At 40.6% G+C, this 23,563-nt stretch overlaps 1 protein-coding gene across 4 annotated transcripts in view; it reads right to left on the minus strand.

Annotated features, from left to right (window-relative positions):
* LMBR1 (limb development membrane protein 1) overlaps nt 1–23,563 on the minus strand; it is a 164,388-nt gene that overhangs the window by 52,477 nt on the left and 88,348 nt on the right. For 3 of the 4 annotated variants that reach the window (XM_044246920.1, XM_044246918.1, XM_044246917.1), the window contains 4 exons: nt 14,062–14,188; nt 13,572–13,640; nt 12,825–12,889; nt 8,905–8,977 (listed from right to left, as the gene is read on the minus strand). In XM_044246920.1, the coding sequence (XP_044102855.1) occupies nt 8,905–8,977; nt 12,825–12,889; nt 13,572–13,640; nt 14,062–14,188 (334 nt within the window). Of the gene's footprint in view, nt 1–8,904; nt 8,978–12,824; nt 12,890–13,571; nt 13,641–14,061; nt 14,189–23,361; nt 23,425–23,563 lie in introns of those variants that run through there. The other variant, XM_044246919.1, reaches the window with a different exon arrangement.

Raw genomic sequence — 23,563 nt, forward strand, 5'->3', positions numbered from 1 at the left:
AAACAATTCAAATAATGTGAAGCAATAAACCTCCCTAAATAATTTAGTGTCCTAAACTCAGTCTCTAATGAATACTATTTAGAAATAGACACCCCTATTATAAGCTGATTAGTCTTTCATTTTTTTAATTCAGCACATAACCCAAAAAAGTTGATTAGAAAATCTGTTGCCTAAGTAACTCTCTAAAATTTTGATTATACTTAATACATCATTAAACTGACCAATGTGATCTCTATGACCAGATTATAAGGTCCCTCAAGTACTTTTTAATTACTTCCTTTTTTTTAAAGATCTTATTTATTTATTTGACAGACAGAGATCACAAGTAGGCAGAGGCAGGCAGAGAGAGAGGGGAAACAGGCTCCCTGCTGAGCAGAGAGCCCGACGTGGGGCTCGATCCCAGGACCCTGAGATCATGACCTGAGCCGAAGGCAGAGGCTTAACCCACTGAGCCACCCAGGTGCCCCACTTTCTAATTATTTCTGATCACTTAGACAGATAATTTTGATGTTTAAAGCCCAAGACTCCTAAAACTTCATAGAGTAAAGAGTCCCCAGAGCAAACCCCAATTATTGTTCAGCACAGAGCCACTGCCAATGAGGCAGACCCCAGAAAGTTTTTGAAAACTGAAGCCTGAACATTTAAATCTCTACAACATCTATCTCAGCATCAACGAACTGTTATTATCTACAAAAGGGATGGACAATCCATATAATCAAACACTCTATTTCTATTTCATTTGCAATGCTAGTATTTGTTAAAATATTAGTTTCTATTGACTCATGACATATCCTCAAAACTATGGCTAAGTACCTAATCAAGCAATGTAAGACATCTGGCGTACAACACAATTTGAAAATTTAAATATACTCTCATTACAAATGACCACAGCAAGACAGAAAATATTAAACAATCAGCTTTAAGAACATTATAGAAATCTATGTACTGGCACAGCTGCGTGGCTCAGTCGGTTAAGCCTCTGGCTTCCACTCAGGTTGGGATCCTGGGGTCCTGGGATTGAGCCCTGCATCAGGCTCTATTGGGAGATGGCTTGTCCCTCCTGCCCCTCACCCCATTTGTGCCCTCTTTTCTCTCTCTCTAATAGATAAAACCTTTTTTTAAAAAAGCTATATACAGTTAAAGTTGTTGCTCACAGTGTATTGCTTTTTTTTTTTTACTTTAGATATGTTATTGGTAGATCTTCAACTAGATAAGATATTAAGATTTTTTTAAATTTCATATTTATATATGGTACTATCAGGAATACTATCATCCAAATAGGTTGTGGTTGAACAAGCAACTCGTGTATATTGAATTTTATCTTCTGCTAAAAAATATAGATCATTTATATATAGCAATCTCCCTCTAAAGCTCAGAGGATATATGATACTTGACTCTTAAGTTGTTCTACAGTTTGTTACTCCAAACTACTCCCCATCGACCAATATTGTATCTTATCTTACCTCTCTTTAGTTACCTCATTTCATCTTGCAACGAATCATTTGTTTGGGCCACAATTTATGGTCAAGAAAGTGTTTATATGGCTCCAGAAGCTGAATAAATTGTTAACAAGGCATCTCTCGTTGTTTCAGACATTTGGACCCAAATGTTGGTAATCTTACTAAAAAGAAACCATTCAATTTGTTTTGCCAGAAGAGTTAATATTCTTCCTATTAGCTTAGGAAGTCAAGATATTAATAGACATTTGTTCTATCCCAATACTGCCAAAAAGGGGGGTCACGGAGTGTCAACAATTTTTGCTATGTATGTGTTGTTGATGAGAGCTGATATCTGATCACCTTCAGCCAGTGCAAGCCCATCATTGCTCAAAGGGGCCCAGGGCGTGATACATTTGACATAATCTCAACTTCAGTGACATGACCAACAGCAAATCGTATTCCTAGAATAACCATTGCTAGACTACAGAACTGCTAAAGAAAGTCAAGATGAAGATATGTAGAAAACAGAAGATGTAATACAAGCTTCCTTACAACATTAAGGGTATCACCTGAAAGACTTCAGACAAGTACTGACCAAATCAGCAAACTGTACTGACAGCGATGACAAAAAATGCCTCTGACAGGTGCCACTACTCTAAACCGAGTATATACACTGGAAACCTTGTCACCATCACGGAACTGCCTGGCAAATTCAACTTTTTGATAAACAGGCAAGATTCTATAACTGATCGTGACCAGTTGCTTCTGACAGGTAACTGTATTGACTGAGTTATTTTTTTTCAATCTTCTATTTTTCAGAATACAAAGGTACTGCAACTTGACACTCCACAAAGAAAGACTTAATACAAGCTTCAGTGAAAAAGACTTTTAAAAGAAGATCCAAATCAAGCAGAAAAGAAATTACTACCAAAAGCGATATACTTTTTATCATGAAGATGAAAATAGTACCTTAAAAAATTGAATTGAATCATTAAGTTCAAAGTCTACAATATTTTTAAATAAAATACATTAAAAGAACTGTCAAGGTTTTGAACTTAAACAATAAAAAATAATTCCTATTCATTATGGTACTTCTAAAGTTACCCAGTACACCCATAGGCTATATACACACGAAAGCTAATTATTTCAATTAATGCTGCTGCATTACTTAAACATTTAAACATGCTAATGATATATGCATCCTCGTAACCTTAAGTAGGAATTACAAAAGATTTTCTACCACAATTAATGTAATGGGACTTTCTGTTGGGCTACTCTTCTGGGGTCTTGGAGTAGAAATGGATCTTGATTGTTCGAATTTCAGGGCTTCACACTAGGGGAAATCACCTTATCTCCGCTTCTCTACTACACCCCAGGGCATAAGGTCCCCACAATCTTGGCTTGTCTTCAGAGGTCTCTACTGTGGGCCTTCCTAAATACTGTCTCCATGTAATTCTTTTATTCTATCACCAAATTTTATTTCTTCTGCCTTCTTCACTTCCTTCTGGTAAAATGCCATCTCCATCATGCATGTCTTTCATCTCTTCGTTTACTCATGCAACAGTTTTCACCAACCCACTATGTGACTGGGGATATCATGGGATCAGGAGCACAGAAAGGAAGAAAAGGAACAAAAATCCCTGCTCCTGTGCAGCTCCTGTCCTACTATGGAGAAACTGGCAATATATAAATAACAGTACGTGAGAAAATGGAAGGTGCTGCAGGAAAACAAGGCAGGAAAGAGGGAGAGAAGTGCCAGGGCAGAGGTAGAGCCTGGCAGTATGAATCATATCCACAAGGCTCCAACGTGGAAAAGCCCACCAAGAAGGGGCTCTTTAGGTAAAGACCCGAAAGACAGAAGGCAAAAGGGAAACACGATGCCCTAGGACTGGAGGTGACGGGCCAGGGAAGAACAGCAAGGAGACTGCAGGGAAGGAAGTCAGAGAGCATATGGGGAACAGAAAGGGAACCACTGCAAAAACTGCTTTTTATTCACACTGGAAAAGGAGGCCACTAGAGAACTTTGAGGCAAATACGGGAGACGATCTTACATCTCAAGCACTTCTTCTGACTTACAAGGCCAAAGACAGACACACGGAGGGTAATCAGGAAACTAGCACAACAATCTAATCAACAGGAGACAGTCACTCAAACCAAGGTGGTGACATGCAAGCAGATGCTTTGACGCTGGAGACAACAACTTTGCTAAAGGAATCCATATGGGAATTACGAGAAAGAGCCTCTAAGGAATCGGCCTCAGCACCTAAAAGAATGGATTTGCCACCTATAGAGACAGGTTGGCTCTAAGAGAAGCAGAAATGGGGTATGAGATCTTCAGCTGATTCGGGACAAGATATGTTTGAGATGCTTATCAGGCATCCAAGTAGAAATGTCTACTAGACGGATGGAGAGGTCAAAGGAGAGGTCAGCAGCATACAAATGGCATTCAAAGCCACAAGACCAGATAAGATAACCAAAAAGGAGTGCAGGTAAACAAACAAGAGAAGAGTTTAAGGACTGATGTATGAGGCGTTCCAGTGAGAAGAAGCTACCGACACAGAGAAAAACCAGCAGTTTTTTGAGAAGCAGTATCTCCTTAAGTAAAAGAACAAGGAAAGTGTAGTGAACTGAAAACCAAGTGGAATGAGGAGTGCAGGTGAAGACTCCGAGGTCACTAGCCATCTTGACAACAGCACCGTCAGTACAGCAGTGGAGGCGAGAGCGGCACCAAAACCCAATGTGGATCTGGCGGTGAAACTGATGAGGGCACGACCCCAAGAGTTCTGCTATCAAGACAAGCAAAGCAGTGAGATGATAAGCCAGAAGGGGTAGGAAGTCAAGACAGATTGATTTCATTTCCTTCTTTCCTTCCTTTTCCTTCCTTCCTTCCATTTGTTCATTCTATTGAGAAAAATTATAGCATATTCTATGCTGAAGGAAATGATCCAGTTGGAGAAAGGTTGGTTACGCCAGAGAGACAGTAGAACGGCCATCAGCGTGTCCTTGAATCAGGGAGAAGGGACTGAACCCAGTGCACGGCGGGAGGGCTGGACTTCGCCAGAAGCATGGACAGTCCAGTCACACCATCATAGACAGGCGGCATGTGTGAGGGGAGCAGCAGTAGGTGAATCAATATGAAGGAAAAAGGCTGTCAGCATCTCAGCATGCTTGCTTCTATTTTTCTCAAGAAACGAGGAAGCAAGGCCATCGGCTGAGACTGATGATAATGAAGTCTTGAGGAAAAAGAAGATAAAAATAACTCCAGGGGAATGTAAAGTACGTCTAACACACCGTCGTACATTTAAGGCAAGGCAGGAAGGCAGCTGAATAGATGTACGTGCTGAGAACACCAAGAGCTGGCTATGACCATGGCTAGAGGTCAGCGAAGCAGAGAGGGAAGGGTACTGAGAGAGCAGGGCACTGAGGCAAACGACAGCCCAGGAATTCAAGCCGTGTGCGGAATCAAGGGTCTGAGGGAAGCGAGGGAGAAAAGGCAGTAAAAAGTTATCAAGACGGACAGATGGCATGAAGAACCACAGGGCATGGCACACCTCAGGCAGCGAGCTGGAGAGCAGGTGACTGACGGCTGAGACGGCACGAGAACTTGTCAGCGCTAGTGACAGGCCTGCGCTGGGCCCCAGGCAGCAAGCGGCTGAGGAAGACCATTGAGAGAGAGGTCGTGGATGGCCAAGCAGCCCGGAAAGGTCATCCACGCAGACACTGGAATCACCAGTTGTGACAGGAAGAGTGGCAGAAAGAATGATCATGAACAAGAACTAAAACCTTAAGGATAGAAGGGGAACTGTCCGGACGGAGAGGGCTTTAGGGAAAAGGGAGAAGTAATCGGGTCACGATCTAATGACGTGAGACTCAGAGTGTGTGAAAGCAGCAGGAGAGAACCAGAGGAGGCCTAAGCTCCCAGGGGAGTGGAGTGAGGATGGGGGCGAGAACGGAGCTACCATCTGCAGGGACTGAGAAGCCGTGTGTGCTGGGAGAGCCAAGTTTCTTCCAGCCAGAGGGAGAAACTGAGGGTCTGGGCGGCTCTGCCGCCGTGAGCAGCAGCTCGGAGGCCCGCGTGGTTCCACATGGCATAAGCAGAGCTTCAGGAGCTCACGACAGTGGGAAATCAGGTCAGAAATGCAACACAGAGAGATTCGAGGTCCACTTGAGATGCCAGGGTCTTCAATACTCTGGGCTCCTTATGCCGACCGCAGACAGGGGGAAGGGCAGGATGCAAGCACTACTCCTCGCCTCAAGGCAGACAGCAAGGAAGGTTGTGTGCAGGAGACGGGGGAGCAGAGCCTCACAAGGACAGGGCTGAGTCCTGAGATCTCGCTCCTGCCATGGTGATGTGGACACTGGGGAGGGCTGTCTGCATCAGACGGCTAGAGATCTGGGGCTCCCTCCGGTCCAGGAATACACACGACTCCCACCAATGATTTCTCTTGCTTTCAAGTATTCTCGTTCTGGATAAAATCTTATAGATCTTTGCCCTTGTTTTTCCTCTTCTTCAGCCAACTCATCTGTGATCTTGAGACTCAGAATTTAAATTCATCTGCTCAAGGTCTGGTGCTTAGAAGAAGATGAGCAGCAAACCGAAAAGGGGGAGAAGAAGCCACGCAGACCGCTAACAGGCCGGCTTCCTCAAACAGTGATTATAGTATTTATAGTGATTTATAGTATATGAGTGTATAGGTTATTATTAACAAATTTTCTGAAGTAATACTAATATTAGTAAGAACAAAACTAGCACCAACAAGCGATAAACAGGAACAATGGAAAAGTCACGGGCAAGTATCCCATCAAAAAGCTATACTGATACTTTAAAACCCATGCACAGAAATTCAACTCCAGTAATGTAATAACTACCAAAACAAGGTATACATCTCCAAGAAAAAAAAAGTGTTATGTTTTTTCAATGACTTTGAAACTGAGCTCAGAGCAAACCATGCCAATGTCCCAAAGGCTCCTGTGATCTGCATCACACATCCCCACACAGACCAAGAAAAGCACACTCAAGGGCCACTAGCAAACCACCACCAGGAATTCTGGGGTAAATCACTGCTGTAAAAATTTTAATCTTTTACTCTTATTATTCTGTATTTCTTTTCAATAGCCCAGAATATAGGATGTCAGGGTGGTGCAGTCAGTTAAGCATCTGCCTTTGGCTCAGGTCACGACCCCAGGGTCCTGGGATCAAGCCCACGTTGGGCTCCCTGCTCAGAGGGGAGCTGCTTTTCCCTCTCCCTCTACCCCTCCCCTCCCATGCTTGTACACATGTGATCTATCTTGAATAAATAAATAAAATCTTTAAGGAAATTAGAGCCCAGAATAAAAACTATTTTAAATTCACTTTTTAAGAAAAATTTAAAATGCAAAATAACTGTTAAAACAAAAGACACTTGGCATAATACTAGATTAAATAAAACCCATAGGGATGAGTCCCACTACTTACCTTCTATGATCTATACTTTTTAAAGTAGGTTCCATGCCCAGTGTGGAGCTCAACATAGGGCTTAAATTCAGGACCCTGAGATCAAGACCTGAACTGAGATCAAGAGTGGGACGCTTTGCTATAGAACCATCTGTGTTACAAGCCGGTTGTTTTCCACCTGAAACAGTCCACAGTGCTAACAAGGAGCAAATTACAACACTACAGCAACTATTCCAACATATCATTAAAGAGTGTCAGTAGAAAGAATTTAACAACCCAGCAACAGAGCACTTAGAAATGGTGCATAGCTTACCAAAATGGGAGAAAACAAAATTATACTTAGCATTAGCTATCATATAATGCTTAATCCTCTCCATATTATATTTCTGTGCTAGTCAGGGTATTTTGTTTACTTGGGTCTGGCTTCAATTTGTAATATACCTAGCCTTCTGGCAACTACTTCTTTTTCAATTTCTTTAGCCATAATGATCCATTTTTGCATTTGAGAAGTCAAAGGATCAAAAAAAGATTCTAGGGGGACTTTTTCCTGAAGTAAAAAGTGGGGAAAGGCTGTATTTTGGTTTAGTTTTAACTCAAATTCTTTAACTGATGGGGCGCTGTATTTTTTTTTTTAATTAAATAGGTTCCACATCCAGCGTGGAGTCTACTCTGGGGCCCGAACCCACAACTCTGAGTTACAGACCTGAGCTGAGATGAGAAGTCAAACACTTGACCAACTGAGCTGCCCAGGTGCCCCCAAGGGGCACTATCTTTTACCGTTCCTAGTTCTCAGCCTCCTGATTTGTGAAGACAGAAAGGCCATCTACTTCAGGCTGAAACATAACTGCACATTGCAGGCAGCGGCAGGATAGTTCAGGCATATTTATCACATATTAGCAAGACTACCTAAGTAAGACAAATTTATTATAATATTTACTACTTTAATGAAATTTTATAAAGCTGACACTATTGAGAAAAGTTGTAATTCTGAAATAAAATGGGCTTAAATATTAAAATACCTTTAATAACATTAGAAGAAAAAAAGACACATGTAGTTCCAATCTAAAAGTTATTGGTACCAAAGGAACAATATTATTGGCAAGAATTCTCTAAAATAGATAAAATCTGAAATTATTTGATCTAAGAATAAAGGTCTAAATGTTAGCAACACTTTTGAGTTGATGATTTAAATTCACTACTTGTAACTAAAGAAAGTAGATCTATTTCTTTCTATTTCATAATTAAAGTAACCTTCCATTTTATACCTGCTCTTTAATTATGATCCTGAAATACAGTTAGCTCCTAATAATCTGATCTTGGGACTGGTTTTCAACATTAAAAAAAAAAACAACTACCACACAGGAGAAGAGAGTGCAGAGTAAAAAGCATTTAAGTAAAATAGAAAATTTACCCAAACTATATCATTTCTTTGTTAAACTACATCATTACTCTTTATTTCCACTGGTTCTTCATTTGAAGCCAAAAGGATGGTAAATAAAAATTAAACTTTGAAATCTTTGACATGCTTACATGGTTATCATAGCTGATAACGAACAGAATTCCCAAATAACAACAGAGCTCCTAAGCGCAACTGAGACAGTCAAATTGGGTACCTAGTAGTGAAGTGACAGACTACTTTTGATCTTAAGATTTCAACAGGAAAGAAATGAAATAGAGACATTAAAGTCACTAAGAAAACATGCAAATTTGCAAAGCCTCAGTAACTAAGTCGTCATGTTTAAAATACACAGCACTAGAGGTGGATACCTTCATGGTCAGTGTCTCAGAACCGAACGGGCCTTGCTAAATTCCACCTAATCACAGTTACAGGAAAGACGGGGGCTTGACCGCGGTACCACGAGTCTTGAGCAAAGCGGTCCTCACCTGGGACGTTCACATGTTACTCTTACATCTTGACCTGGGGACTCAGCACAAGGTGCTAAGAGGCCTGCATTTCTCCCCCTCAATTAGCTGTCTTTTTCTGAATTAAATAATTTTTTATTGAGCTCTAACCACAGAATACATACATACCATTTAGTCGTCTCTGGAGTGCTTCCTCCTCTAGGGTAATAATATAAATCTGTTCATCCAGGTCTTCAAGAATCTAAATTCAAAGATCACACCATTGACTAATGCACATTACAGAACTAGTGCTTGCAAGAGCATTAGGCTATTTGGTCTATGATTTAGACTGAATTTAGATTCAAAATCATTAGGAATTTAAAATAAAAATACTCCCACTATGCTATTTATAAGTTAAGGAAAAACATTTTAGCATATAACTAAACACATCAAAAGTTGACTAATAGAAAATCTACATATATTTAAATTTAAAGGATTAAAGAACACTGCAGCTCTCTCAGTGGCAAACAAATGCATGAATTCTCAACATCCAAAAGACTAAACACTATCTCACACCCAAACCAATATTTTAGAGCAAGAAGGCATAGATCACTCCGTCCAACACTGGTTTCTCATTTATATTTACCTATATGATACTTAATACAAGAGACCTATAAACTCAGTAACCACCACGCAATACTTTCCACTTACATCATCTGTATATACTAAAAATTTTCTGCAAATTATGACTACTGGTATTATCAAAATCATTCTGTAGATAGAACCCTAGAGAAATACTGTGTTTCTGTGGACTCCGCTCACCACCCTGCCATACAACACTAGTAAAAAACAAGAACCACTGATCAATCACCCATTATATGGGCTATAATCTGCACTATCTTCACAACTGATAAAACCTAAAATATGTTTAATTCTAGCTTTGTTAACATAGCTATCCTTCTTGAAATGATCCTAAATATATTCCTAGCTCTGGGGAAAATCTGAAAGAAGCCCAAAGCTGACATATTTAATATCATTCAAACCCAAACTACTTATTCCCAGCAAAACAATAAACTATGAGAAGTTGATGGAAAAAGCAAAAGGTGGACACCCTATACATGTGTAGCCTTTCAGCTTCCTGATGAGGTATTTTCATAAAAAGGAGTCTCAAAGCATGCAACTCCTATCAGGTATCTAATCAGGTGCCTAATTTCTATAAAATTTACTTAGAGCAATCCAGGAATTCCAAGTATTTCAATAAATATGGATAATCCCTTATTATCAATAGACCTAGCACTCATAGCAAAATAAAACAGTAAGATATGAATAAAGAATAACACACAAATAAACAAGAACAAAAGCTGACAGACCTAGGAGAAAAGGACGGGCTGACCCACGTCAGCAGGCTGCCAGTGAGGGCCGCTGCCGTGAGGGCCGCCGCCAGTGAGGGCCTACCCCAGGAGACGATGCTCCAGTCCAAAGTGGGAAGGCCTGCGCAGATGTACAGCACGGATGCAGGCAGCAGACTGAGCTGAGTTAATCCAAGACAGGCTCCGAGCCTAAGGCAGGCAAGGGGCCATACCTTGGTGGGTCATCATATCAAGTTTCTTTCCAATCAATGTTCTCACTGTTCTTACTGTTTGGATCACAGTCCAGTTTTTACTTTTCTTAAGGTCGAGCCCATACAAAAAGATTTCCTCTTACAATGCACACTGTCCATTAGTGACTTACAGTATGGGTCTGTCTTCATTCAAGTGAGCAACAATGAGGGGCACACAGATATTTGTGTTAAATGTTTGTGTGCCCCATGCCCTTGATTCTACAACAATCCAATGAAAATCAGACTGCTGTCTTCCCCCATCTTATAATATGCCAAGAAACAGGGTTTGGCAATGAAAAGTTATCTGCCTTTTGAAGCCCACACTCTTCACCACTCTGAGCTGATGGGGACCTAAACAGGAGTTAAAGACAGTCCTTGACCTCAAACAGCTTACATTCTAGTGTCCAGGAGAGACAGAATGAACTCAAAAAAAGTAATTACAGGGTTAAAATACCTGTCGTAACCCAAGCAAAAATAAAACATTACAAAAGCTCAGAGGAAGAAAGATCCCCAACTTCTAGGTGGGAAGAAAAAAGTTTTGTCAAGTGTTTTTGATGATAGTAGCCTCTTACCTGATAGCTTAATTTATTAAAAATGGGAAAGGCATCTGGATCAGAAACTAAGCAGAGTACAAAGGTGAAGAGATGTGAAGTACATTCAGCAACATCGTGGTTCAAGTACTCTGGAGCTTATGACAGAATAGAACAGCGGTCCAGGGTCTGAAACCCGGCTCTGGGTTCAAATCCCGCCCCACCAAGACTGATCTGAAATCTTGTTCAACCAACTTAATCTCCCTGAACTATAGATAATTCAGCCATAAAATAAGACCACCACCTAACTTACGGGTTTATTAGCAGGATTAAATGAGAAAGGTGTGTAAAATATAGTACTAATCACAAATATAGAGCCTAGACTGACTTAATATCATTAATAGTGGGTGTTAGCAAAAAGAAAAGAGACAAAGATAACTAAAGTTTTGAGAATAATGTTAGTAAGAGACAACTTTAGAAGAAAAATCAGCTTTGGGAAGGGCGCTAAGTAAGTAGTTGGGTCTTCTATGAGCTGAGCTCTCAGCTCCGTGGGTACTCAGGGACAGCGTTTATCATGTGGTGTAGTTTGTTTGCAGAGTCTTTTGCTCCCCAGAGTTACACATATAAAAGTGTCGTGAAAGTGGCAGAGGTGGTCAGGAGAACGGAGCAGAGCCACGTTAGACCAAAGACAGAACTTGGAACATATATGCCTATCTTTAGGGGGCCAGAAAATAGAAACAGAGAAAAAGACCCAAAAAAAAAAAAAAAAAAAAAAAAAAAAAAAAGAGCTCTCTGCCAGAGAATCAGGAAGAAATTAAGAATGCAGTGTCATAAAACCTCTTCCAGAGGAAAGTGAATTTTAGGATTCGATAGCATGTTTTATTTGAGTGTGTATACATTTATGTAGCAATGTTAAATAATCCAATTTTATTTTTAAAAAAGATATGAAGAAATTATTTGTCCTTTATTTTTAAATCTCTCAAAATTAAGCATGCATTACTGAAAGAATACCTCTACTGCAATATTTCCTCAAATTTTTCCTTGATTAATCACTCTGACAGGAAAGACAAACATATAACCAAAATAATTTGATAGGTGCTACCAATGAAATACACTGGAGAATATGAGCGGTGCAGAGAAAGAAGCTTGATTATCTCAACTTAAAAGAAGAGATGAGGCAAGGTTCAAAGACAGGCAGTGAATGCAGCCGACATCATAGCCAGGCCTTGAGGAGGCTGTCAGGTGGCTGAATCAGGCAGGGTGCAGTGATGGGAGAAAGCCCCAGACATGCCTGGAAGTGACAGCACAAGCCTGTTGTGGGCACAGCCCCTCAGCTGCAGAGGGTGGGATCAGACAAGGGGGTGGGAGCAGAGGCTGGAGGTCAGTGGACTAGAGAACAGGTTGTGAGTCATTCAGACCTGAGGCAGTGAGGACCCATGAAAATAATGTAAATGGCAAGTTCCTTAAATGCAGCTAAGAATTATTTTCATGGGAGCAAATATTTGACAAAATAGCTAGAGGCCAAAGAAATTAGGAACAATTCATTATGATTACTGCCAACTGAAAACCACTTAACAATGAATATATGGTAACTCTGAGATTAACCTGCAAAGTATAATCAAAATGAACATGCAACAACTCCCAGAGACGTAACTGGTCTGCTAATCAAGGAATATATGTGGCACATTCTGAAACATAACAGAGTTACTACTGATACAACAGACACCTAAAATATCTGTAAGTATTTGTAAATTTTGTCATAAAATTTGCTAGAGGAATTTCCACCTGAGTGTCTGTAGTTAGTATTTTAGAAACAAAAACAAATTTGATTTCCAAGGATGAAGAAGATTAAAATAAAAGCAACAATAACAAGGTCCCAAGCCCACAGAAATATTCTAATGTTTCTGATTGCTAATTCACAACCTAAAAGAAGCTCAGATGTAAACACATTTATTTCACAAACAAGATGACACACTTACTGTTGGCTTCACCAGCAACTGACCCATCACTGTGAACATGCGGGAAAGGCCAACGGGGGTACACACTGCGGGGAAGATCACAGAGAAGAGGCAGGTAAATTGATAGTGCAAAACAGAGAACAGACTCACAGATTACCGTTTTAAGAAAACTCTGGTCTCCAACTTAGATTCTCTCAGTGTTTTGTCGGGGACACTTTCTCAATAAAAAAGCTACGGCAGTGACAGGGAGAGGAGCGCAGACAGCTGAAGGCTGAAGAAGGCCTAGTATGTGCAAGACTCCAGCGGCTGAGGAAGTCTTTTCACTTAAAAGAAATAAAAGAAAACCAACGAAAGAGCAGATTACATTTCAAGTGCTGGTGGGAGTTGAGAACCAACTATTATCTTCACTCCTTACACCCACATTTATCTGCTTACAGTACTCCTGAGACACGCTATGATGACTCGAGTAAAACTGGACACATGTGAAACAAAGACCACAAAGTCACCCCACGGAATTATACGTTACTATTCAAAAGCAGAGTCTAATGCTTCAGTGAGTGTGTGCCTGTGTGTGCGTCTCTCTACAAGAGAATTCCTTAAAGAACACCACATGTGTTTTATTTCATGGCTTTAGTTTATCAAAATTTATCTTAACATTAAAAAAGTGAAGGGCCAACTTTAAAAACATTTCTTCAGGAAAGCTTCCTATAATTTTCCAAAATAAAGAACTCCATTCTCCCATCAACAATAAGCCAGAAAAATACTTACAGAGAAGTAACAAACATCCCATCAGAGATATACAGGAATATAAATAGGGTAGGTAGAACTCCCAGAGATCTGCAAAGAAATGCACATATGTTTTCAAAATCCAAAATACTGTACATTGAGATACATTGAAGTTGACTATAAATTGTTTGATAATCATAATTGTCTATTTGAGTCTAAGCCATACAATTTCTAAATTATACAATAAAATAACCCTTTTGCAAAACCTGTCTGGAGGAGAAAAAGTCTCCATGGAATTTTAAGAACAGAATCCACCTAAGAAACAAACAAACAAAAAATCTTAAAAGCTGCCTGCTCATTCTGAATACAGCAAACACACAAACACTCATTTCTTTTCTTAAACATGTCTAAAGACTTATTAACTCTGTAAATTAGCAACAAGGGCTAATGACACAGAGAATTATGAAAACACTCAGGAAAGCCAGTGTGTAATTTTACGCCGGGTTCAGGTCCCAGAGAGAAGCCGGCTTACCATACAAAGACTCCATGCTCGCCGCGTCCTTGTCAATGAGCGCCGAGGCTACCCACACTATCCCGAGGATAAGGAGCGCAAGAAGGACAAGCATGACCAGAGTTTCTAGAATGCGGGCTCGGATTCCCTGAAAAAGATAATGGAGATCTAACTGTATTTCATTTCACCTCATGATTAATTAGGTTTCTATCTATATGAAAGTACAAAGATTCTTTGGAAAGGGAGGAAATTTGTATTTATTAGCAAGATTAAAAAATTCCAGCTTTATATGGACTCTCAACTCTATGGTCAATTAATCTGCGACAAAACAGGAAAAAATATACAGTGGAAAAAAGACAGTCTCTTCAATAAATGGTGCTGGGAAAACTGGACAGCTATACGTAGAAGAATGAAACTCGACCATTCTCTTACACCGTACACAAAGATAAACTCAAAATGGATAAAAGACCTCAACGTGAGACAGGAATCTATCAGAATCTTAGAGGAGAACATAGGCAGTAATCTCTTCAATATCAGCCACAGCAACTTCTTTCAAGATACGTCTCCAACGGCAAAGGAAACAAAAGCGAAAATAAACTTCTGGGACTTCATCAAAATCAAAAGCTTCTGCACAGCAAAGGAAACAGTCAAAAAAACAAAGAGGCAACCCACGGAATGGGAGAAGATATTTGCAAATGACATTACAGACAAAAGGTTGATATCCAGGATCTATAATGAACTCCTCAAACTCAACCCACACGAAACAGACAAACACATCAAAAAATGGGCAGAAGATATGAACAGACACTTCTCCAATCAAGACATACAAATGGCTATCAGACACATGAAAAAATGCTCATCATCATTAGCCCTCAGGGAGATTCAAATTAAAACCACATTGAGATATCACCTTACACCAGTTAGAATGGCCAAAATTAACAAAACAGGAAACAACATGTGTTGGAGAGGATGTGGAGAAAGGGGAACCCTCTTACACTGTTGGTGGGAATGCAAGTTGGTGCAGCCTCTTTGGAGAACAGTGTGGACATTCCTCAAGAAATTAAAAATAGAGCTTCCCTACGACCCTGCCATTGCACTCCTGGGTATTTACCCCAAAGATACAGATGTCGTGAAAAGAAGGGCCATCTGTACCCCAATGTTTATAGCAGCAATGGCCACAGTCGCCAAACTATGGAAAGAACCAAGATGCCCTTCAACGGATGAATGGATAAGGAAGATGTGGTCCATATACACTATGGAGTATTATGCCTCCATCAGAAAGGACGAATATCCAACTTTTGTAGCAACATGGACGGGACTGGAAGAGATTATGCTGAGTGAAATAAGTCAAGCAGAGAGAGTCAATTATCATATGGTTTCACTCATTTGTGGAGCATAACCAATAGCATGGAGGACAAGGGGCGTTAGAGAGTAGTAGGGAATTTGGGTAAATTGGAAGGGGAGGTGAACCATGAGAGACTATGGACTCTGAAAAACAGTCTGAGGGGTTTGAAGTGGCGGGGGGGGTGGGAGGTTGGGGTACCAGGTGGTGGGTATTATAGAGGGCACAGCTTGCATGGAGCACTGGGTGTGGTGAAAAAATAATGAATACTGTTTTTCTGAAAATAAATAAATTGGGGGAAAAAAAAAATTCCAGCTTTACAATGTCAGGTTTAGACTGACTTTGCTTTACCAAATTATGTAGAATACCATCAAGCTTTAAAGAACGAAAAAAAAAAAAGTGAAAACATTTTTTAGAGCCATGTTTTAAAACGCAGGTTGATGAATTTCTGTCTACAATTCTCAGTGAGGGCATCAAGAATGACTCGGGTTGGCAGCCAAGCAGCCATCAGAGCGCTGGACCCCATGAGCGCGCACAGACCCCGGTCCCAGGGCGCCAGCCTCAAGCACCACTCCCACGGCCCCCAGCACAGCTGCCAGTGCTCCCCTCACCTCCACCCCTACAAGGACCAGTGCCCCCTCCCCTCCACTCCCACAGCTGCCAGCAACCCCCCACCCCCCCGCCCCACCGCTGCAGAGGCCAGCATCCCCTGCTCTGCAGCCCAGGGACTCCCCAACCAAAGCCGGCAGCAGAAACCAAGGCCAGGCACAGCACTCAGCTATCAATTATGTATCACCTCTTTCTTCACATTAGATAAAACCATCATTACTTCACGTGCCCGGAATATAATAAACCATCTTTATGCACAGTTTTGTTTTAGACATAAAACAAATTCTGATCTCAGGGCCAAACCAAAGGTCTTCTAAACCAAGCCAAACCAAGGCTTCTAAGCTTGAAACATTGAAACCTATTGGACAAGGCAAACAAATGAATAAAAAACAACTTTCTTATATTCCTGAAAAGTCACCAAATGACTGAATCTGTACCTAAATTCAAAGACCCCTACTGATGCTTTATGCACTAATGTACATCTAATACAACAAACAAAATCAGAAATAAATCTATGTCTCTCAAAAAACATCTCATGTAATATTTCCTTCCACATTAAAAATAGTTGAAGTTGTGTGATAAAGATCTAAAACACACACTTACTTCAATTTCGCCCTATATTATTTGCTAACTGGAGAGGCTGCACGTCAATGGCAGCACGCAGTCAGATGGAGAGGAGAAGGCCCGGCCCACACCCTGGCAGAGCCGCCCCAGCCCCAGCCGGTGAGCGGGTGCTGGAGGGGTCTGCTCTCACAGGCCAGGCTTACCACCGAGCTGCCCAGGGCAGGTTCAGAGATGTCCTTAAATGTGGAGTCAGCACACCTTCAGGGTTCACAGGAAGGGAGGCCAGCAGACTGGAGTGAGTGAGGCTTGTATTTTATTTAACACATCAGATCTAACTGCAGTTACGACTCAAGTGAGACGAAACATGAAGTCCCCAGACGTGCTCCGGAAAAACCCACCGACTCTCCAGAAGAACTCTCCAGCCTGCACTTCACAGCCTTCACGCCACTTAGGGTACCACAACATGACCGCCGCCTTTCTTTGTCTTTTCTTAAAGTAGGCGCCACACCCAGTGTGGGGCTTGAACTCACAACTCAAGATGAAGAGTCAGCTGCTCTATCAAGTTTGCCAGCCAGGTGGCCCAGGTAGCCACCTTCCAATAGCACTTTCTTTTACCCTGCTTTGCTTCCCTCTTACTAAGCAATAGTCCTTTTTTGTAAGCAAGAATCTTACTACACATCAAATATTATGTGAAGAGCTTATAATGGACAAGAAGAATAGGTGCTCGGATACATGACCCTGAGATCATGGCCTGAGCAGAAATCAAGCTAGATGCTTAAACAACTGAGCCACCCAGGAGCCCCTGGACTATCTTTAAAGGATGTCTGGAGAGCAAACACTCTTGGAAAACAGAGACGGTATCTCTCTGAAGCAGAAGTAGGTCTGTTTCCCACAGAGCAAAGGGCAGGCAAGTTTGCTTGAAACCCATGTGTGGGTTTCCCTAGGTCTGAGATTGCTCAGCTAAGACCTGAGCCCCCAGCGGGAGTGGCGTCACTGGAGCCACATGCCCCCATGAGGCTGGTGGGAGGAGGGCTTGTCCTGGGGAACAGGAAGCTCATGGCTTACCTGTTCTGAGTAATGAAGTCCTTTGTCTCTGATCCAGGAGTCTCGTGTCTACAACAACCACGCAGGAACCCGACTAATTGTCAGCTTGCAAGTACAGTAAAATCTCAGACCCTCTACATTCTGGCAGCTTTGGGTAGCAAGGGCAGGCAGCTAACATGGTTTTCTAGAGAAACGCAAATAAGGGTCCCACAAGGTTGGGTTAAGGGCAATGAGAAGCCTCCCAAGATCTAGTAATGAACGCAAGTGGGAGAGGTAAGGGCCCCCCAGGACCTGATGTGCTGATGCTTCAGAAGCTGAGCCGCAGGGGGGGCTTGGGCATAGCCCCTTCTCCCAGAGAGAAGGGGTGTCATCATGTTCCTATAACACCAAGCCCTGCAAGGCCAGCTATAAAAACTATGATTACAGGCAACTATTTTTCTTATATACTTTGTCCTTTTATGTATTTTCAAAATTTTATAGTGTGAATGTGCATTACTTTAAGTAATACGAGAACAAATTAATGTTGTTCTTAATTTTTAATTTTTTTCTTAAAAGAATTATTTCCAAGAGATTGGCACCCAGAAAAGTAACTTTTAAAATATCCAAGTTTAGTTTATGAGAGTATAGGGAGCTAGTTCAGGACTCCAACTCCAGCAGCAAACCGCCTGGGTTCAAAGCCTGGTCCCATCACTGACCACCTGTGTTAACACTGGGCAAACTTCTAAACCTCTGTGCATTTGTAAAATAGGTTTATCCCTACCTTATGGGGTCATTATAAGGATCAAATGAGTTAACATAAGTAACGTGCTTAGCCATTAGGCTGGGTGCTTAGTAGGCACAATATCAGGGTTAACTGTAATGGCTCAAATTACTGCCTTAAAATGTTCAAGGCTTTGGAGTTCACCTATCATTTGTGTTTCTGGATCAAATTTACTTCTCCTACGGGCACACAGGTGGCTCAGAGGGTTAAGCCTCTGCCTTTGGCTCAAGTCGTGATCCCAGGGTCCTGGGATCGAGCCCCACATCAGGCTCTCTGCTCAGCAGGGAGCCTGCTTCCTCCCTCTCTCTCTGCCTGCCTCTCTGCCCACTTGTGATCTCTGTCAAATAAATAAATAAAATCTTTAATAAATAAAATAAATTTATGTCTCCTAGTGCCAGCTTATCACCTTCTTCCCGTCTCTGTCACCTACTATTCACGGACCTGTAAGAAACAATCCCGAGTTTCTTGATGATGTCAACACCACATACACAAGCATTTCTGATCATTCCCTTGCCATCATGATTAACATACAAGCTCCTAATGAACTTAACCTCCATGCTACCCCAGCCCAGCACACGCACTAGCTTGACTCTCTCGTCTCTCAGACCCACCTCTAAGAACTCAGGACTGTGAGACTGCTCCATGCTTCTCGCCAGGACCCCCAGTCCTCTAACCTGCACTGGTCTTCCTCACTGTAACCTCCACTCCTCCAGTCTTATTTTCACTTGCCTGTACCCTATGCTGAAATATGTATTTTAACGATACTTCAGTACCAGTAATAGTTCTAATATTCCTGGTCCCTTTGATTTCTACTAGACTACCTTAATTCTACTGGTGGCTCACTCCCTGAATTCTCAGTCCTATGAAAGAAATTTACAAAATCTTGAGAAACATGTGCTACGACATTCCAAAGTGGGCCTTTGCTGTTACCTGGCACGACTTAAGCTGATCTCTAGCTGACTAATGATGCCCTCAATTTTTTAAATGTTTTCCATTCTCCTTGATCCTAAATCTCATCTCCTACTTTCTAGGAAATTGTAGCTGCCCTTACCTCTTCCTTAGTGGGATATAACTGGAGGGACAGCACATCCCTCAGTTTCCTTTCCCTACCTCTGGTTTCTCCGTCTCTGCTCTTATTTCTTTCATTCTTTACATAAAGGAAAACACCTCAGATTCCTCTTCTCCCATGGCTCAGGCTTAGATGTTCAACATTTCAACATGCTGGATCAGTGCTTCTCAAACTTTGGCACACGTCAACATTACCAAGGGGCTTGCCAATCCCTGAGAACCAGCCCAAAGACACCTCAGTTAATTCTGACGAAGAGAGTGCATCTGATGAAGACCCCAGATAGACTGCTCTGTTCTTCCCCCAGGTGATCTTGCCTCCTCATTTAACCGACGACTCGGAAGTTTGTATCTTTCGTCCAAATCTCACCACTGAGACCAAGATCCATACATCTGAGCTGCCTCCCCCCCTCAAGTATCTCACAAGTATTTACATTTAACTCTAAAGTCAGACTCACCACTTTATCCCCTAAACCCACTCCTTCAGTGTTAACATAACCCAACTGACGGCACCATGACCCACTGTGTTGTTTTTTCCAGACGCTGCAAATACCCGTCATCCCACCCTCCTGCATGTGTGCACGCACGCACACACACTCACACTTGGACCCTGATCTATTCAAACACCAAGTCCTCCTGATTCTATTGTGTCATCATGACTAACTCTATCGACTTCTCCTTCTGCCACCACATTCATCTCACCTGGACAACTCCCTGCTTTGCTAGCTAGGAGTCCGATGGCCAGCTTTGGCCTCTCTCTGCCTGACGTGCTGCCTACACTGCAGCGGGAATGCAATCTCCGCAAAACACAACTCTGACCACATGGCTCTCAGTCAGAGCTTGCTACAGAAACACAGGCCGGCAGCAGGGAAACGGGTGCAGTAGCGCAGCAACAAAGTCTCATTAGCACTTAGTCTCATGCACTCCGAAGCAAATGAGCTGCTACACATACATCCTTCAAGTGGGGTCTTACTCTTTCTTCTGCTGTTTAGATGGTGTACAAAATAATTATAGATGAAGCAAATTATTGATGATTTAATAGCATACAAAAGTGCTGTCCAACAGACCCTTCCGTGACGATGGAAATGTTCTAGTCTATGTTATCCACGAGGACAGCAACTAGCCGTATGTGTTTATCAAGCACTTAAAATGTCATTACTATGAATGAAGAACTAGTTTTTAATTTTATGTAATTTTAGTACTTTTACATTTATACAGCCTCACAAGGCTAGTGGTTATCATATTGGTCAGAGCAGATTATTAACCCCCTGCTGCTAATGAAATCTGATATAAGTCAGATACTCTCTGTACTCTGAAGTACTTTCTGATTATTTTTCTAAATTTAGCCTTGATATAAAATTATTGGAAAAACAGCTTTGTTGAAGTAACCTCGTTTAACACGCTATTGCTCTCCTTAATATTTTCATTAGCATTAATGTCAAAAAGAGATAATCTACTGCTAAATTCAAAAACCACCCCCTTCTGTTTATATTAAGAAAAATGACATTCTCTCATTAAGAAAAATTGTTTTTAAAATGCAGCCTACATATGACCTGACTGACAGTGATACTAAGGTTCAAGACCCAAACACTTACTCCCCTACACTGACATATTAAGTCCTCAAATAAATCCCCTTTTGTTAAATATATATATATATGTGAACAGTTTTTCTAAAAAGAAACAAGCTATATAATTCAAAAAAGATGTCTTTTTCTATTTCAGATATTGAATAATATCAAGAAGAAATGTCTAAAATGTATACTCACATGCGTAGCAGTCATGTAAGAATAATTTAACAAAAAAAGACCTCTGTAGTCAAATCATATAAATTGTTCAAAATTTACCATCAATATTTCTTTTGAAAAATAGCAAATAACTCACAAAAAGAAATCTCATTTTCAGTTATCAGTCCAAGTACAAAAGAGTGAATTAGCAATATTACACTTACAGAAAAGGCTGCCACAGAGCAAGTCACCAAATTTGCAGGATTATGCCTGTTTGTGAAATACTGCGGACTGCTGTAGGAAGAAATCACTGTTATTCTGATTCAGCCCACTAGGAGGCCAGGACAATTATGTTCTCCTTTTAACTGTATTCTTTTTTTTTTTTATTAAATGAGGTAAAAATGAGCCCAACTTGAAATCACTGAAGTGTCACATTTATGAATTTTAGCAACACCAATAGAAAAACATAAATTCTTTCATTAAATGCAATGTGGCAGCCTTTTTTAATCATCAACAACTTTAGGACAGGAGAAGAGGGTAATGGGGCTATAAATAACCGGAGACTTCATCTGTTAATTCAGAACTGACCGGCTCCTACAAGTGCCAAAAATACATAAACTGCAGTTACCACCTTTCTTGAGATCATAAAAGTATTACAAAGCCTAAAAAGTACAGGCTTTGTGGCATGTAATGTGTGAGATTTTTAAACTTTTGTATGTGATTCTGTCTGCAAAGTAATGAAAGCATTGAGAGAGCTTTTATCACGACCATTAATCACCAGCAGGACAGCATATAAGCAAAAAAATATGCCTACTGCTCATTTTTCCATTAAGAGTCAGAATCAGGAGCTAGGAAGCCCCAAGGGGAAGGTTCCTATCAACTCTATTCTTGCATATGTTGAGCTAAAAGATGTGCCAGATGTCAGAGTAACTTACTGAAATACCCTGCAAATAACAAAGTGGCAGAACATTGTCAGAGAGGAAAAAGATTTCCACTGTTTATCTTAAAAAGTAAGTCTCTTGAATATAAGATCACCAACTATAAGAACTTGAACTTATCAACAGTTGTACCTCTTTCAAGTACTTTTGAATGTTTATACTATGTCATACATTATTAAGATCTCAGGAACTCTGTAATATTTTTATCCCCAATATGAATACTTATCTTAATCCCACCCCAAAACCATGAATCTAAGTTACTTTAATGAAACTCCACCTTTTTATTAAAATGATAGTTCAATAAGCACTCAAAAGTTCTATTAAAAACAGCATTGAAACTAAGTACTTTCTTTCCACTAATAAAACACTATAGTGTTTTTTAAGAAAAGCAAGCTATATAATTACACTAGTTTCACATCAATATTATTTTGAAAATTACAACTATCAAAACACTATAAAAGCTTAAATTGAATAGACTAGTAAAAACTAAATACATGTGGACAGAGATTTAAGATTTAAATAAGCATTGAATAGGTAAAAGTTTAAAACATTAAAATAGTTATAATTGCTTTTAGAACTTTTTGTACTTGTCAATTGCACACTTAATTGCTTTGTGCTGAAGATCAATGAAGTGACAATGACAATGTATATACAAAAGCTCTAACAATAAGCTGACATGTTTCTGTGGTGATGAACATTCAAACAAGATTTTGCCTGGACATCTTGACCTCTCAGAAGGTATGTAAACACCATGTTATATACTATGGCTCCACCCATCAGGAAAGCCTGGGAAATTTTTCTACATTTACAGAACATTTAAAATAAATATTAAGCCACTGTTCACTTAACAAAAAGAGTCTCTTAGTAACACTAAGGTAAGGTTTGCTCAGCATGCCATCAAGACTGCACCAAACATATACGCCGTCATCTGGGAAGATCGATAGAAACACTAACAAGGAACAGAAAATAAAGGCAGGTATTAATTATTCTAAACCATGAAAAAAGCTACAAACAGGCATCAGTAGAGTGTCAAACATTTCCCCCCTTCGCTCCCAAGGTAATCATTAAGCATTTGGACAAAAAAAGTTTTGGTCCCAAGGCAAAGAAAACAGCTTTATAGAAAGCTTTGTTAAACTACAGTGAAATATTTCTTAATATATTAATGCACTTAATGTAATTTATTTCAGATGGAAAAATTAAAACTGTAAGATGTTCAAGTTATTAAAATTTGACAAAGAGAATATATTTTAGGATAAGTTAAAATAAAAACACTACCATTGCCTATTCATTTAACTAAGATGTTCATTGTATTCAAATTTATGAGAAACTTCCCATGATGTTAGACAAACAAAAATCCTCGAGATCCGGACACCTGCTGGCTCAGTCGGTTGAGCGTCTGCCTTCAGCTCAGGTCAGGATCCCAGGCTCCTGGGATTGAGCCCTGCATCGGCCTCCCTGCTCAGTGAGGAGCCTGCTT

Source organism: Neovison vison, chromosome 4 (assembly GCF_020171115.1).
Source record: "Neovison vison isolate M4711 chromosome 4, ASM_NN_V1, whole genome shotgun sequence".
Lineage (NCBI taxonomy): Eukaryota > Metazoa > Chordata > Mammalia > Carnivora > Mustelidae > Neogale > Neogale vison.